This window comes from Phoenix dactylifera, chromosome 5, assembly GCF_051530095.1.
Source record: "Phoenix dactylifera cultivar Ajwa chromosome 5, Ajwa_hap1_PhDact_Kaust_v1.1, whole genome shotgun sequence".
NCBI lineage: Eukaryota > Viridiplantae > Streptophyta > Magnoliopsida > Arecales > Arecaceae > Phoenix > Phoenix dactylifera.
Window position 1 is genome coordinate 2,605,353 of NC_143194.1, and position 15,805 is coordinate 2,621,157.

Genomic DNA, 15,805 nt, shown 5'->3' on the forward strand with positions numbered 1-15,805 from the left:
TCATATTGACAATGTGCTAGTATGGCACTGCTACGGAGTCCGATACCGAAACGGAGAATCTTACTTTTCAGCACATTTTTGGAAAACTAACATTCTGCAGCTTACCATCCCCGTCTACAGAGGTAGGTGTACATGAAGAAAGAGAAGGAACTGTAGTGGTGCAATACAAACAGCTAATTGATCGTGGATCACATGCCACAGAAGCCATGTTTCTTCCTACACAGCCATATGGAGCCCTGAAATAAGGGATGCTAAGGGTAAGCATGTCACAAAATCAAACGGCCAGAAGAGTATTCCTTCTTTTCTTAAAATGTTTATATTCCATTTTATTTGAATATATTTAGCCATCTTATTTAGATGTAACCTGATCACGCTAGATAGATAGAATTGATGAAAGCAATAGAAATGACGACCACATACCTAGGTTTGCACAACAAATATATCCGTTATCTCAAAGGTGAGATAATGCAAGTGAACCAGCTTATGATCCCTTACGGCTTAAAGGTAATCTCGTGGAGCACAACCTTTGAGAGCTTGAATTTTATCATGTATTATGAGAATATCTTCTTCTTTCTTCTAATTTTACATTCACAAAATTTTTATATTCTAAAAATTATTTTAGTTATTCAAGTTTATTTGACATTCCAGGCTGGATCAGAAACTACATATTAGCATAAAAATCCATAATTTCATGGAAATTTTTAGTTTTGCCTGCTTTTGATCATCCACATCCACAATATCACATCTAGTAATTTTTAGTTTCAGGATATAGCATTTCATTGCGCACAGGTACATTAACCTGTACTTGGATGCATTTGATGAGAGCTGGCAGCCTTGCAACTCAACCCTAAAATCAGAGAACCAACAGATGCCAGAACACTTGCAATATTTTTGTTCTATTCAACATCTACAAGAATCCCACAAGTAACTGCACAACTGAGACTGTAACCACAAAATCTGTCACATTTTCGTAAAATCTGGTATGAACTGATTCCTAAATTTCAGAGTCTTATGGCATGGGAATGATATACAATGAACTGCGACCACAACAAAATAAGAAACTATAAAAGATATCCTCAGATGCCAGTTTCTCCTCAACAGAAGAAAATGGTAGACGTATTATCCCTGTGAAAAATAGTCTCATATCATCCATTTCAGAAGAGTCGTGGGATTAGTACAAACTGATCCAATTTTCTGAAACAGAATGCACCCAGCCAGCACAAGCAAGTAGATGATTTACTCTTGTTTGTCTTCTTCGATGTCCCTATTGTGTAAGGTGGTAGTATCGATGTTTAGTGCAGCCTTGGCATCCGGTGTAGCTGAAGAACCCTGGCCATCCTCAGAAGGTGTAGGTCCTGGCTTTACTAGTGAAAGAGTATCCTCACGGTCAAAGTCTTCACTTGCATCATCTGAGTAAGCATATCTGAGTGCAAGAGTGCACAGTGATATAATTGCACGGCAATTACATGAAAAGAAACCTTTTGTGAGATTCTGAGCCATTAATTTCAGTATTTGACTTGTTTATATAGTGCAAGCAACAATGTATTAAGAAATCAGTGCAAGTAACATCTGATTTTCTGGATGCTTACTAAAAGAAGCCAATAAAGATAATCATTATCAGAAATAAAAGAAGGCTAATGCCATATAATCTTCCAGTTGATTAATATTCTTTTTTTAAAGAGAGGTAAGCAGATGATTAGCTAATTCAGTGAAATGCATAACAAACATGGAGTAGAAGGAAAAAATTTAGATTGAAGGAAAACCAAATTGTAGGACTGCTAGGTACCAGGACTTTACCTCATTGAGTTATGAGAGGGTGTCCAGAGAGCACAGATCACACAGAGAACGGAGAAGGAGAGAACCTGCCAAAAGGCAGGAATGATCCAAGCACTTTGCCAACGCTCATTGTACTCATCAGTTGACTTGAAGTAAAGCTGCAGGAAGACAACTACCTCATCATGGCCGAAAATGCAACCCAGAATAAAAATTCAAAAGTAGGGATGAGCATCTACAAAGTAACAGAAAAATAGCATGGTAGGTTTTTGAATATGGGGAAAAAATAAGGGGTGTTTCCAGATTCACAACCACAAGATGTAAGAGACAACAAAGCACTGTGTTCTACTTCTATGGATGTCCTGATCTGAACCCCAAAAAATGTGTAGAAAGCCTCTAATTTCAAAGAATAAGTGATTTAGCACCACCTAAGCTTGCAGTTGGAATCGGATGTACAAGTTAATAAAGTACAGCCACTTGGTATAATACAGTGCATCAATTTCTACAGTATTCTGCCCTGTTATTAGTGTGGCAAATGATAGATGAATATTACCTCATAACCAATCCAACCAACAGATACAATAACAGCAACAGCCAATGCATTTGTGAATTTCCTATAGATGTCTATCTTAGCCATCAACCGCCTTGCCTGTTCCCCATCAAAGACATACCAATAGTGGTGAAGCCATTATCCTTCAAAATTTTGAGAATTAAGTTCTATGTCAAAAAAATGTAAATTAGTTTGAAGAAATATGGTGTAGGGGAGAAACAACGGTATCTTAACGATAGTAAAGCAATAAGAAATACATGTTGTGTTTCAAAGAACAAACAATCAGTAAGGCAATATCAAGTGGGTACACACCCGGAGTTTGTCCAATGTTTTGGAGAGAGAAGTAAATATCCAGAGAATGAAGAAAGCATCCAAAACTGACACTGGAAGAACCAGGAACAATCTTGCTTTTCCAGAAAGATCACTTACAGCCCCAACATTCTCTACCAATTCAAGAACTTCAGAAGCTAGAAGAAATGTTGCTCCAAGTGTAAGCACCTTTGACGTGAGACCACCCAGAGTAGGCCTGACAACACCAAACCCCATAGAAACAACAAGGATGATAACGCGTGAGACTGTTCTTTTGACTGTACCAAATGTTACAGCCCAAAATGTGATCCCCTTTGGTCGGACTCCAGCTTTATTGAACTCTGCATACTCAAAGTACCATAATGCCATTTCAAACATGCCCAATGCAATGACAAATGTTATGCAGTTCTGAAGTGGAAGGATCTCCCTCCAAAACCTTGCATACTGAGAGAACCAAAAAATTCCAAGTATCACAAAAGCAAGAGACATGAATCCATAAAAATTCATGAGAGGGGCCATCCTTCCTGGTAGGTAGCCAGTTGGATTTTTCCACACGGTCTTTCCTTCAATAACCAGTCCATCAAGTGCAGGGTCACAGTAGATGAAGTACAGGTTATACATCCCAGTTCTGGTGATGGTTATAGTTTGGGATGGTAATGTCGTGACAGGATCTTTTCCATTGAAAGAAGCAACAAACACTCGAGGCCAGTCGGGGTTCTGGGAGGAGGGGCGGTAAATGATCACACCTTGAGTGCACACGCCTAATTTTGCCAGATCAGGAGTGCAGCAAATAGCTCTCTGACCACCATAGGCTGACCCACCAATTGACTCTCGATCATCAATCTCAAAGACTATGGCTTGCACCTTCACCGAATCAGCGTCCTGACTGGCTGCAACAGCTTTCTCCGGCCTTCTGAAAGTGATCTTTTCCAACCTGATTTGGTGGGGTACAAAAGTATTAAAAGAAAAATTTAAGGTTAAGAGGGATATGGTGAAATTAGATACTGCACAAGGCTCAAGCTAAAGCACTACATCTAAATTCTCTGATTTTAAAAGTTTTGAGTACTGAAATTATGAGCACTGACAGCTATTACAGTTATCATTTCTTAATTCGAATTCCCAAATGAAGGACTTCAAAATATTACTTGAAGCCTTCCTCATTTTAGATTCAGGTTTAAAAGGTTTCAACCAAACCAGACCCGAGCTGGTCCCGGAATCAAATGGGCAACTTCCAATTATTTTGCTCAGTTTCAGGTGAAAAGTTTTAGTCCTTAAAAATTCCAGCTGAATCAGCCGGAACCTATTTCTATGTAACATTTTCAGTAGGCCCTATAAAAGCAGAAGCTTTTAGACATGCCCCGACTCCAAACATCCCTTTCATTCCGTAAATATTAACTAGATCCCATATGCTTTTCTTAATTGTATCTTAAGTTTGAACTTTGGTTAGGACCTCAAGCTCCCAGAAAAACAATATCTTTCACCTAACCATGTCCCAGAGGACCCATGGGGAACGGCATAGCAGATTTGATTACTTCACCAACTGAAAATTTTCAACACGATCATTAAATTCACGTAGATACTGGTTGGTTAGAATTGCGAGAAGAAAACTAGTGTTTTGAGGGCTGAATTCACACTGTCCGTATCAGAATAGAGTCCCAATGTATCACATAGAAACGGAGCAAACAGGAGCACAGAAAGATCCCCCCGCACGGCCGCATCTAAATCTACGACCCACTTCTCCGATCCACAGTGACCACTTCGCACCAGATCTCAACACCGACAGCTCCAATTCGCTCCCAAAATTCCCCCCGGGAAAACCCTCACACTCCGAAAAAACCTAGATTTCCAAGGACGATAGATCTGGTAAAGAGATCGCAATGTAACACGGATGGGCACTGGCACGAGGGATTACCGGATGAAGGAGACGCCATTTCCGGCAGCGGAGGCGTTGGGGCTGGGGAGGGAGGCGTAGAGGCCCTCGCTTCCGCCGTGGAGGACAAAGGCGTTGCCTTTGGCCGCGAACTTCTCCCCCGTGTAGTCGTGGACCGAGGCATCGCCCGAGCAGGCGAAGAGGAGGAGGACTCCTTGGATGAGGAGAAGAAGAGGAGAAGAAGAGGAGATAGGAGGATCGAAGTGCGCCATTGGATCAGAGAAGAGAAAGAGACAGCTCTCTTTTCTCCAAGGGGGAGTAGTGAGTGAGAGCTGGATCTGGACTGGAGTTATTACCAGGAGTCCACATAGAGAGAGAAGAAGAAGAAGAAAGGTGTCGGTATTTAGAGAGACTTTATTTGAAGACCGTAACCAGGGACGGGGCGTTCGCTTTCTATTCTTCAGTCTCCAGTAGTCGGCGAGAAGGGTGAGTTTTGTCGTCTTGGTCAAGATAAATCGTTAAAATCCGAGATATCGACCGTTAAGAGTATATTCATATCAAACAGCATTTTTTAATTACTTTTACTTTCTTAAAGATAGTTTTAAATTAATAAATATTAAAATTGATATTTAAATAATTTTAATTTTATTCTATCTGTTTACATATTGATATTTTGGCTTTGGGGATGTCGGTCGAGAACCCCAACAAAAAAAAATGTTTTAAATATTAAACCGAGACCTGGATTCATCGCATTCCTCGGGATAACTAATATATATCTTGGTCACTGAAAACTAAAATTTTTAAAAAATTAAAAAAATTGCTACTGAGGTAGTAGCCCAGTAAAACTAGGTCTTTACTTCTATCTGTACGGTCCGAGTTCGAAACGCACAGGCGTCGATTAAATGTGGAGACCGCATGCTCCCTGCTCGGATACGTGGGGTGAGAGGGCTTATTGGTCCGCTGATAGCCTTGATGATGCCGAATGTGACGTACTCACACGGAGAAATCGTGCCGAAGCCCAGAAGGATAACCGAGTCGGACTCACGGATGAGGAGAATATGAGTAAAAACGGCCGGCGTGCCCAACATACGGTCAGTTCTGCCCGCATCGAACATTCTTCTGACAGAATAGGAGCCCAGTGAGGGCTGTTGCGTGGGGATGAGCTTGTCTTTCCTTTCTCCTTCCCTCTTTCCTAAGAAAAAATAAAATATAAAAAAATAACAAAATTTAAAGGTATGCCTCCTACGTTCTTACAACCCTGAAGCAAATAAAAAAAGTGCCCTCTAGATCTATGTTTCAATTGATTTCTTAATAAGGGAAGATGAGACATGGCATCAACAGTCATGAAAGAAGAGCACGAACTGTTGCACCAGAGATGGTTGTGTTTTTCTCTTTTTTTTATCTCCTTTAATTTTGAATCTTGTATAACTAGACGATAAGCATAAATAATAGAACATGCTAAGATACACACGACCTTGGATTAGATAATCTATTTGCCTTTATTTCCCCAATTTCCATTATAATCGAATAAATGGACTACAATTTTTACTTAGAGAAAGGGAGGAAAGTACACTCATCTTACAGTTATCTAACTCTAAAAACTTAAGCAAGCGTGATTCAAGATTTGAAACTTGAACTCCAGGTTTTCGGCAGGACATGGTCACCAGGACAAGTCTTATTTCATAACCATAGGTCCCAATTATTAGATATAGGTCTCTAGAAATCCTTCATCAATTACCTTTCCATAATCCATTCTCATAGCTTCAAGTAGTGTTATCTTGCCCCTACTTTTTAAGCTGCTTCAAATCTTCCTTCCATCTTAGTCGTTTCTCTACAAATTTATTCTTAAATTCTTCCACTGTAATGCCTCTTTTAGGATACTCAGTCTTAACCAAATTCTTCATTATTTTACTGTAAATCCATCAAAGCTCCTCATCCCCACCATGTTCATCTTATGTGATTAGATAATTTTACTACTTAACACTTTAGTACAATCAAGGATTTAGCAGTGTACTAGCAATACTGGATTCTACTGATTATGAAGGTACTGAGATGTCTCCAATACTAATACCATACTAATATTATGAAGCTAAGCTGATTGGTACCTTCTTCTCCACCTAAGAGTTCTAGTAATGAGGAATAACCACTGTGTTCTTAAAGAAAACTCGGAATTCTTAGCAAAAAAAGAAAACTCGGTATGGAAGCACTATGGAGAGCTCAAACTTTGGTGTGAACAATTCAAAATTTTTGGATGCCAATATGACTTGAACTAGTTTATCAAACACCTGCATCGAGGGTTCTTCATTGATTGGATCTTAGACATATTACTTTAGTTGAATTGAATCAAGCTCCATAATTTTATACTAGCATCAATGCTTGAAAACCAACCTGTCTAGCATCCAATTATGTGGATAGGTGGCATTAGACTCTCTTAAGATTATTGTTCTACTCGAGATATTAGGTTGTCATACCATGAATCATACATAGACATGCACTTATATCACATCTTAGCTCTCGTAGTCTTTGTCAATATAAATTGATATATCTAGAGGTATTGGTTGATACAAATCAATATGCTAGCTGATCTCTCTCTTACTCACTTTCTCTCTCTTCCCAGCTTATTGACCATTTCATCAAGAATATAAAATGAGACTAAGAATCAAGAAGATGGGGAGGACAAACTGGACATGTCGACCGAGCTTTTTCAATCTCCTTTTAACGATATATCTCAAATAAAAACACAAGAATTAGTAAATATTAATAAAAGTAATGTCTAAAAGTAGTAGCTAATCTTGATACTACTCTATCGGCGAAGATCTCTAAATATATCGAAAATGAACTCTAAATATCTCGATTTTTTTGCCTCCATCTTGGCTCTGTAAATTGGCATATTGCTTCATCTTAATATTGGCCGCCTACTCAAATGATTGACATGTCATCTTTCTCCTTGGCACTCCTAATCAGATGTTTTATATAAAAGATTTGAGTTGAACAGATGAAGGAATTACTTCCTTTGCCCTAATTGGATTAAGATCTAAGCTACAAGAAATAAGAATAATGTGAATTGGTTGACCTTGCTTTGTCCATGTAATTATAGTAATTGAGTCCCCCTAAAGCAATAATGAGTGGGCTTGCAACTAGGAGAGAGCATAAGGTGTTTAGACCCAGAATATTGGTTGAAACTCATTCTATTGAACAAATGAGGTCCATCACAAACTGAGAACGTTAATCTAGTTTGACTCCATCATTTAATCTAAAATGTCTTGTTTTATGAGAAGCTTTTAAGTCATCCATTTCTTTACTCAACCAGGATTAACGTGTTTAGAGGTCTAATATACAAGCTTGAAATGTACCTATTAATTGAGATGAGGCAACCCAGGTTGTGCTCAATTTTAGTAAGACCCAATTCATTTGGCATCGGTCAAGATTGGGTCAATCCTTGGGCTAGTCTGGTGCTGTTCTTAATCAAGTCTTGGCATGACAAGCTCGCTATTGAACCAGAACCCGAACCTGCACCTTTCTATAATCAGAACGGGTCTGACTCTAGTCAGGCATAATCCAAGATTTTGTTCAAAATGTCAAGATTCAAGATGGATCAATCACCAATATAAATCACTCTGAACTACTTGATGGGCTCCAATTACATCAAACTGGGGTTGGGATCCAATGGGTTAGGCCTGAGGTCTTTAACAGCAGAGTGAACAGTGAAGATCTTAGGCTTGGCCTACTGATATTGCTGGATAGTCCTAAAACCGGATTACATAACAGTATATCGATATCCATATTTATTTTGTTTGACGAATGCAGATTCGGATATGAATGTTAGTCGGATGCAAAAATTCATATCCCTATTTATTTTAAACAAATATGGATATAATCGAATATTGGAAGTATTTATGTAAATACGAATATAAATTGGATAATTAAACTTAAATCAAAACTATTACAAAGTATATAATAAATCAAATTAACAGTATGGATCATTTATTTTTCTTAAAAGTTTATGATTATAAATAGAATCAAATATTCAAAAATTACAAATAGAATAGTATGCTGGCAGATATCGGTATGGATACGGATATCAATTGATGCTAAAATTTTTATCGATATATAGATAGATTTGGATACAAAAGCAGATCTGGATGAATATTATTCGATCCACTTTTACCCCTGCAGCTAGAGCAAAGATTTGTTGATTAAACTTTTAAATTGTGACCAACTCAATTCCACTTAATGATCAGCTGTTGGTCCTCAAATCTACCCCTTTGGGACATTCTTTCAGGCTGGAGAAGGCCAAGTCCCGGGAGCATTTGTTTTGATGATAGAGCCAAAACCTTACAGCTTTTTCAGGCTCTCTCTGTGTGTGAGTTGTAGAATTACACATCCCTTGGATGGATACAAGAATAACATCTTGTCAAAGTGTAGGAGCTTCCGGGGGGTAATCATGCATTGAACAAGGTACAAGTCGTTTTAAATGTACTCGCCGCGCTTGTGTTCTTAGACAGCAAGGAGTTTAAACCAGCACAGTTTTTGACGTTTTGGCATGGGAGTACTAATACATCCTACTATAACAAAGGAATCACTGAAAGCTCCACGCAACGTCTGTCATATTTTCTTCAGCCACCACAATGTTGTTCAAAAACTATGCATTTTCCAACTTGGAGATCAACCATTTTTGATGTGATAATTCTGATTCTTGGTTATCATATACGGTTACCGTCTGGTTTCATAATGATCCGAGTTACGAAGTTGGATATATAATCTTGGAGCATGTTTAAAGTTATCATTTTGAATTGCTTGTCTTGGTTAATCTCAACAAAACAATTTCATGTATGTTTTTATTTCCATTTAAATATTTTTTTTTCTTGTAGAAAGAGGTCTATCTTGACTCATCATTCCATCTATAAGATCTAAGACAACATTGTTGAAATTAGTAAAGCTGATTTTTTAGAATAATCTAGATTCATATTAATTTAAGTTCATGCAAGGATCATTAATATATTCATATATTTATCCATCTTTACATCTTATTATAATATCTATTCATTTTTCTATGCAGACTTAGTTATATATAATTAATGTGAACGCATGTACTAGAAGTCTTTATAAAGTCTATAAAATACTTTCCTATCAGTTGTATTTGGGAACACAACCATAAGTTGATTGTTCTCCATCTTTATATTGAGTTGCTTTAATTAATTGTTCGCTCTTATTCATCTTTAGAGTTCTTTGTGTGTAGCTCACTCTTTTTCTTCGTATTGTTGTTGGCGATCTTCGGCTAGTGTGGCTTCAGTTGCGCTATTATTTTCTACATGGTATCAAAGCTACAATCGTGGTAGCTGGTACACGATAAGATCTCTTAGTGAAGAAAATCAACTAGTGCTCTAAGATGAATTTGAGTGGTCATATTAGTAGACTTGGTGTAGAATTGCTAATCAGTTCAATTATAAAGTATGGAGAACATGCATGGTGTCTTTTATCTTGTTGGTGAAGACTTGTGGGAGGCTGTGGGTGGAGTTGATACAGTAGCTTCAGAAAATAATATGCAAAATGCTGAAGCTCTCAGGCGATGGAACCGAAAAAATGCTAAGGTAGAATTTGTCTTGAAGCGATCTATTTCTCATGGTTTGTTTGATCATATTATATGGCGGCAAGTGAAAGATGGCAACAAAAAGGATGTGGCTCAGCTGAAAATGTTAGAGAACGGGTTGGCAAATCCAACACAAGATGATCTCTCTATTGCTCAATTCTTTTTGAAAATTAAAAATCTGTGTTCAAAAATTTCTCTTTTGAATTCGGAGGAACCAAGCGTCATATTGTTTGTGGCCTAAAACTAGAATATATATTCCTTATGTTACATCAATCCAAGGATAGGTTCAACAGCCATCTTTGAAAGAGTTTGAGAATCTCTTGTCCGCATAAGAATTCTTGGCAAAACAAATGGCTAGTGTGACTTTGGTTGCAATATCATTTCCTATATATGCACGTTTTTGCACCCTCCTACACAGCTTGGGAATGCGATTTTGTCGTGCCCAACCTTGAGGAATTTAAGTGAAATGAGTTCCCGAGATTCAGTATCGCCATGCATGCTGGAAAGAATCTCCATGCTAAGATTTTCTAAAGACAACATGAAGATCATGCATCAGCAAAATGGATGACGTACGGGTGCATGGCTTTTGGCAGAGCAGAAATTTATCATAAACACCTATGGGAGTTCCAACCGAGAAACACATGTAACACAAGATCCATATATGACACCATTGAACCTTCTTCTCCCAAGGTGGTGCATGAATGGCGCCATGCTTGTGGACTGGACGATGTCTCATCGTTGTGATTGCTAATAGTGTTTGTTCACCATGACCACGGTCATTGATGGATTAGTAAATTTTATTCGAGAAAACCACTCAAGGTTTCTCTCTAGTATGATAACGCGAAATTTCTGTATGTGGTTCTTTCATTGCAATATATTTCAATTGCTTTTCAATAGTGTTGAGAGAGAGATGAAGAGGATAGAGAAACAAGGAAGAAAAGCATATGCTTGTATACTTCTTCATTCTCAGAACAGTGTCATAGCCCTCTCTTTTATAGATGAGGGTGGCTGTGTACAAGTAAGGTACAGCTAAGATACAGCTACTATACAGCTACAAGACAAGACAAGTCACACTCCTATATAGCTATAGGACAAGACAAATCATACAGCTAACATCCTCCCTCAAACTCAAGATGGTAACGAAGATGCTAACTTGAGTTTGTGAACCAAATCCCGATGACGCCCTGGTGGATGAGCCTTCGTAAAAATATCAGCGAGCTGATCTGCAGAAGCAACATGTATCAACTGAAGAGTGCCTTGCTTGATATGATGCCGAATGAAGTGGCAATCTATCTCAATATGCTTTGTTCGCTCATGAAACACATCATTATGAGCAATTTGCATCGCACTTATATTATCACAATTGAGAGAGGAACCACTAGTCAGAGGAATACCCATATCATGGAGGAGCCATCGAAGCCAGATGAATTCAGAAGTAGTATCTGCCAATGCACGATACTCAGCCTCTGTACTGGAGCGAGATACAACCGTTTGTTTCTTACTTTTCCAAGAAATGAGAGAAGAACCAAGCAAGAAACAATAGCCGGTGGTAGAACGACGATCTGTAGGGTCTCCAGCCCAATCAGCATCAGAATAGGCTTGAAGATCCAAGGTAGAGTGGGCTGAGAATAAAAGACCGTGGAACAATGTACCCTTAACATACCGGAGAATACGTAAGACTGCTGCATAGTGTGTAGAACGCGGTGCATGCATAAACTGACTGACCAATGTGACTGCATAAGAGATATCTGGGCGTGTAACAGTCAGATAGATAAGACTACCAACCAACTGTCGATACAAAGTCGCATCTGTTAATGGTTCGCCATCAGTGGGAAGAAGCTTAACATTCATTTCCAGAGGACTTTCCACAGTCTTGCTATCTGTCAACCCAGCACGAGAGATCAGCTCAGAAGCATACTTAGCCTGGGAAAGGTAGTAGCCATCTGAGCTGGATGTCACCTCGAGACCAAGAAAGTAGCTAAGGGATCCTAAATCCTTCATCTCAAACTGTCGTCCAAGAAATTTTTGAAGTGCATGAATCCCTGAGATGTCATCTCCGGTAATAACCATATCATCCACATATAACAAGAGAAGAACAGTACCGGCCTCAGATCGGCGAAGAAACAGTGCAGAATCATATGCACTAGGAGTGAAACCTTGCTGAGTAAGAACTGAACTAAACTTGGAGAACCAAGCGCGAGGAGACTGCTTGAGACCATAAAGCGCCTTTCGGAGGCGACAAACCTTTCCAGGAGGATGAGCAAGACCTGGAGGAGGCTGTAGATAAACTTCCTCAGCTAAATCACCATTGAGGAAGGCGTTTTTAACATCCATCTGATGCATCCTCCACCGCTTGACAGCTGCAACTGCAAGTAAAGAACGAAAAGTGGTAAGACGTGCTACCGGGGCAAAAGTCTCTTCATAGTCAATACCATACTCTTGAGTGAATCCTCGAGCCACCAAACGAGCCTTGTAGCGTTCTACTGAACCATCAGCATGCGTCTTGATCTTGTATACCCACTTGCATCCCACTGTAGTCTTTCCAGGAGGTAGGTCAGTCAGATCCCATGTATGAGTAGCATGGAGTGCTTGAAGTTCATCGGACATAGCCTTCTGCCAAAGAGGATTAGAGCTGGCCTCGCGGTAGTTACGAGGCTCATAGAGGGTAGCAAGAGTAAAAAAGCAATGATAGTCATTTAGATGAGATGGAGTGGATCGTACCCGACCAGAGCGACGGAGGGTAGTACTAGGGAGGGGTTCGGGCTCGGATGATCCAGTTGTGCTGATGGGATCAGTGGACGATCCAGCTTCGGTGGAGTCGGGCATGAAACGGTCTCTTGATGAGCTCTCATCACCTGCAACAGAAGAGGAATCTGGAAAGAAATCAATAGGAGGATTGTTGAAGACTGGGGAATATTGAGGAGAACCTGTGAAAAGAGGAGATATGCTGGTAAACATTTTGTGTTCCCAAAAGTGGACATGTCGAGATATACGAAGTCGTTTGGCTATGGGGTCATAACAACGATAACCTTTATGTCCGATGCCATAACCAAGGAAACAGCAAAGACGTGATCGTGGTCCAAGTTTAGTATGTTCATGTGAAGGAAGTAGAACGAAGCAAGCACAACCAAATACTTTTAGGAAAGAGTAATCAGGAATTTTTTTATAAAGAACTTCATATGGTGATTTGTTTGAGATGATAGGAGAGGGTACCCGATTGATGGTATAGGCTGCTGTAAGAGCAGCCTCTCCCCAAAAAGATTCAGGTAATGCCGCAGAAAGAAGAAAGGACCTGACAATATCTAAGATATGCCGATGTTTTCGTTCGGCACGACCATTTTGCTGAGAAGTATAAGGGCAAGAACGATGAGATAATGTTCCATCTTGTTTAAGTGCTTCCATAAATGAGGTAGAGGTATATTCCATGGCATTGTCGCTACGAAGAATTTTTATGGGCCGACCAAACTGAGTTTTAACCATCTGCTGAAAATCACGAAAAGTATCAAGCAATTCAGAACGATCACGTAAAAGATAGAGCCATGTATACCGTGAGTAGTCATCAATAAATATCACAAAATATTTTGATCCTCCCTTAGTGGTAACAGGAGCAGGTCCCCAAACATCAGAGTGTATCAAGTCAAAAGGTGCAGTAGAAAAAGAAATACTTTTATTAAAAGGTAAGGCATTTTGTTTTCCTAATTGACAAGAGACGCAATCAAAAGATTCAAAATTAACTTTTCCTAAATGACCATTTGAAGCCAAAAACTGAACACGAGACGGAGAAGCATGTCCTAACCGAGAATGCCAGAGACTAGAGGATACAGCAGCGATTGATGGGATAAGACTAGAGTTAGGAACATGTAGTGATATGAGCTCAAACAAACGGCCAACTTTACGCCCGGTCCCAACGAGCTGACCCGTCTTCTGATCCTGCACATCACAACCTCTATCAGTAAAAGTTACTTTAAGGCCATGTTCCACAAGTTGACCAACAGACAGTAAGTTGAAAGATAATTTCGGAACAAGATATGTATTAGGTAAAGACAGAATAGGAGTAGAGACAGAACCTACGTGGCTTACATCCATATGAGAGCCGTTAGCAGTGTAAATAACAGGAACAGAGTTTAGGTTTGTGCTCAAGGAAATTAGGGATGAATCAGAGGTCATGTGATTGCAGCAGGCGGAGTCAATAAACCAGGAGGAGGGTTTACCTGAGATGGTAGAGAGGGCAGTGCGAGATAGAACCTGATGAACTATTGCCTCAATATCAGCTGTAGTAAGGGATGAAGTGGGTATAGAAGAAGAGGATGCAGAACCAGACGAATCAGTAGAAGCAACGGCCGCAAAACGGTGTGATGAGATCGTCTGGACTTTCTGAGCTGTCTTCGTCTCCTCAGCTTGTTTCTTCCTGCACTCTGAGATCTTATGGCCTATTTTGCCACAATAGAAACATTGTTTCTGAAATTTACTAGTTTTTCCTTTGTCTGACTTTGAAGAGATAGCTGCAGCAACTGGAACAGAAGCAGAGGAGATAAGGGGGGTAGGTAAAATACCAGCTGATGTGGCCATAACCATATCAGTAGAGATGCCTCGACGAGTAGTCTGACGAGTTTCCTCTGAAATGAGTTCAGTGAGGGCGACCTCCACAGTCGGTCGAGGAGATCGATGAAGTAGGGAAGCCCTGGTAGTCTCAAATTCGTCGCGAATGCCCATCATAAGCTGAATAAATTGCCGACGATCTCTATATTCTTGAAATTTCTTAGCAGAGTCCTCATCTGTAAAATTAGGATCAGCCTGGGAAAGTTGATCCCAGAGACTGCTGATCTGTGAATGGAAATCAAGAATGGATTGACCAGATGCTTGACGCAACTGGTGAATCCTAGACTCCAACTGGAACTGAAGAGCCAAGTCACTTGAACAATTGTAACGATTTGCCAGAAATTCCCATGCAAGCTTGGCATTTCGAAATTTTGGAAGAAGAGTTTGAATGGAAGGCGCAGATGTATTAATAAACCAAGATAATATCTTACAGTGTGTACTCTCCCACTCCTCTCGTCGTTCTTCAAAATCAGCATCAGACTCTGTAAGACCCTGTGTAGGAGCCTTCCTGTCTCCGGTGACAAATCTCCATAATCTGCGCCCAATAAGAAAAACAGACATCTGTTGGGACCAAATGCTATAATTGGTCCCATTCAGTATGACCTCAATAGGGCGTGTAACATCAGTTGACAAGGCCATGAATGAAATCTACTTCTTCTTCTTCTTCTTCTTCTTCTTCTTTTTGTTGTTTTTTTTTTTTTTTTTTTTTTTTTTTGTGTCACGTCTCTGTAGCTTTAGCTAGCTGCCCAGATGACAGGTGACCAAACCCTTACGCCGCTTTCAACTTTCAACCTCCCTTGTCACACTTCTTTCACCAGACTTCAGAGAGAGCTCCTCTGCTTTTGTGCCACAGAGATGAAGGAAACCAAGGCGGAGAGGAGGTTGAAGAGAAACCCAAAGCGGAGAATAGGGTATTTTACCTGACAGCGGAGAAGAGAAAAGAAGCCGGAAGGGCGGAGGCGGCCGGAAGGGCGGAGGCCCAAAGAAGAAGCCGGTATCCCGGTCGGTCAAGGCCGGCCTCCAGTTCCCGGTCGGCCGGATCGGTCGTTACCTCAAGAAAGGCCGCTACTCCCAGCGCGTCGGCACCGGCGCGCCCGTCTACCTCGCCGCCGTC

The 15,805-nt window shown here is 40.1% G+C and overlaps 2 protein-coding genes across 2 annotated transcripts; both read right to left on the bottom strand.

Moving 5' to 3' along the window:
- Nucleotides 1-937: 937 nt before the first annotated feature.
- LOC103709334 (uncharacterized) lies at nt 938-4,959 on the bottom strand. The gene is made up of 5 exons (XM_008794631.5): nt 4,545-4,959; nt 2,636-3,566; nt 2,327-2,422; nt 1,798-1,934; nt 938-1,423 (listed from the first exon to the last, which is right to left on the bottom strand). The coding sequence occupies exons 1-5, from the start codon at nt 4,772-4,774 to the stop codon at nt 1,237-1,239; spliced, it is 1,581 nt and encodes a 526-aa protein (XP_008792853.3). The 5' UTR covers nt 4,775-4,959; the 3' UTR covers nt 938-1,236.
- Nucleotides 4,960-13,888: 8,929 nt separating this feature from the next.
- Nucleotides 13,889-15,765, bottom strand: LOC148703310 (uncharacterized). Its single transcript, XM_088721351.2, has 2 exons — nt 14,304-15,765; nt 13,889-14,022 (listed from the first exon to the last, which is right to left on the bottom strand). Exons 1-2 carry the CDS (start codon nt 15,328-15,330, stop codon nt 13,985-13,987), a joined length of 1,065 nt encoding a protein of 354 aa, XP_088577477.1. The 5' UTR covers nt 15,331-15,765; the 3' UTR covers nt 13,889-13,984.
- Between the last annotated feature and the right edge of the window lie 40 nt (nt 15,766-15,805).

Bases quoted from the DNA above. Each gene is read 5' to 3' on its own strand.
- LOC103709334 (XM_008794631.5), bottom strand. From the start codon at position 4,774: ATGGCGCACTTCGATCCTCCTATCTCCTCTTCTTCTCCTCTTCTTCTC. The intron at 3,567-4,544 runs GTAATCCCTCGT...CCACCAAATCAG, and splicing joins AATGGCGTCTCCTTCATCCG to GTTGGAAAAGATCACTTTCA. The intron at 1,424-1,797 runs GTAAAGTCCTGG...TCTTGCACTCAG, and splicing joins CCCTCTCATAACTCAATGAG to ATATGCTTACTCAGATGATG.
- LOC148703310 (XM_088721351.2), bottom strand. From the start codon at position 15,330: ATGGCCTTGTCAACTGATGTTACACGCCCTATTGAGGTCATACTGAAT. The intron at 14,023-14,303 runs GTAAACCCTCCT...TGTGATGTGCAG, and splicing joins TGCCCTCTCTACCATCTCAG to GATCAGAAGACGGGTCAGCT.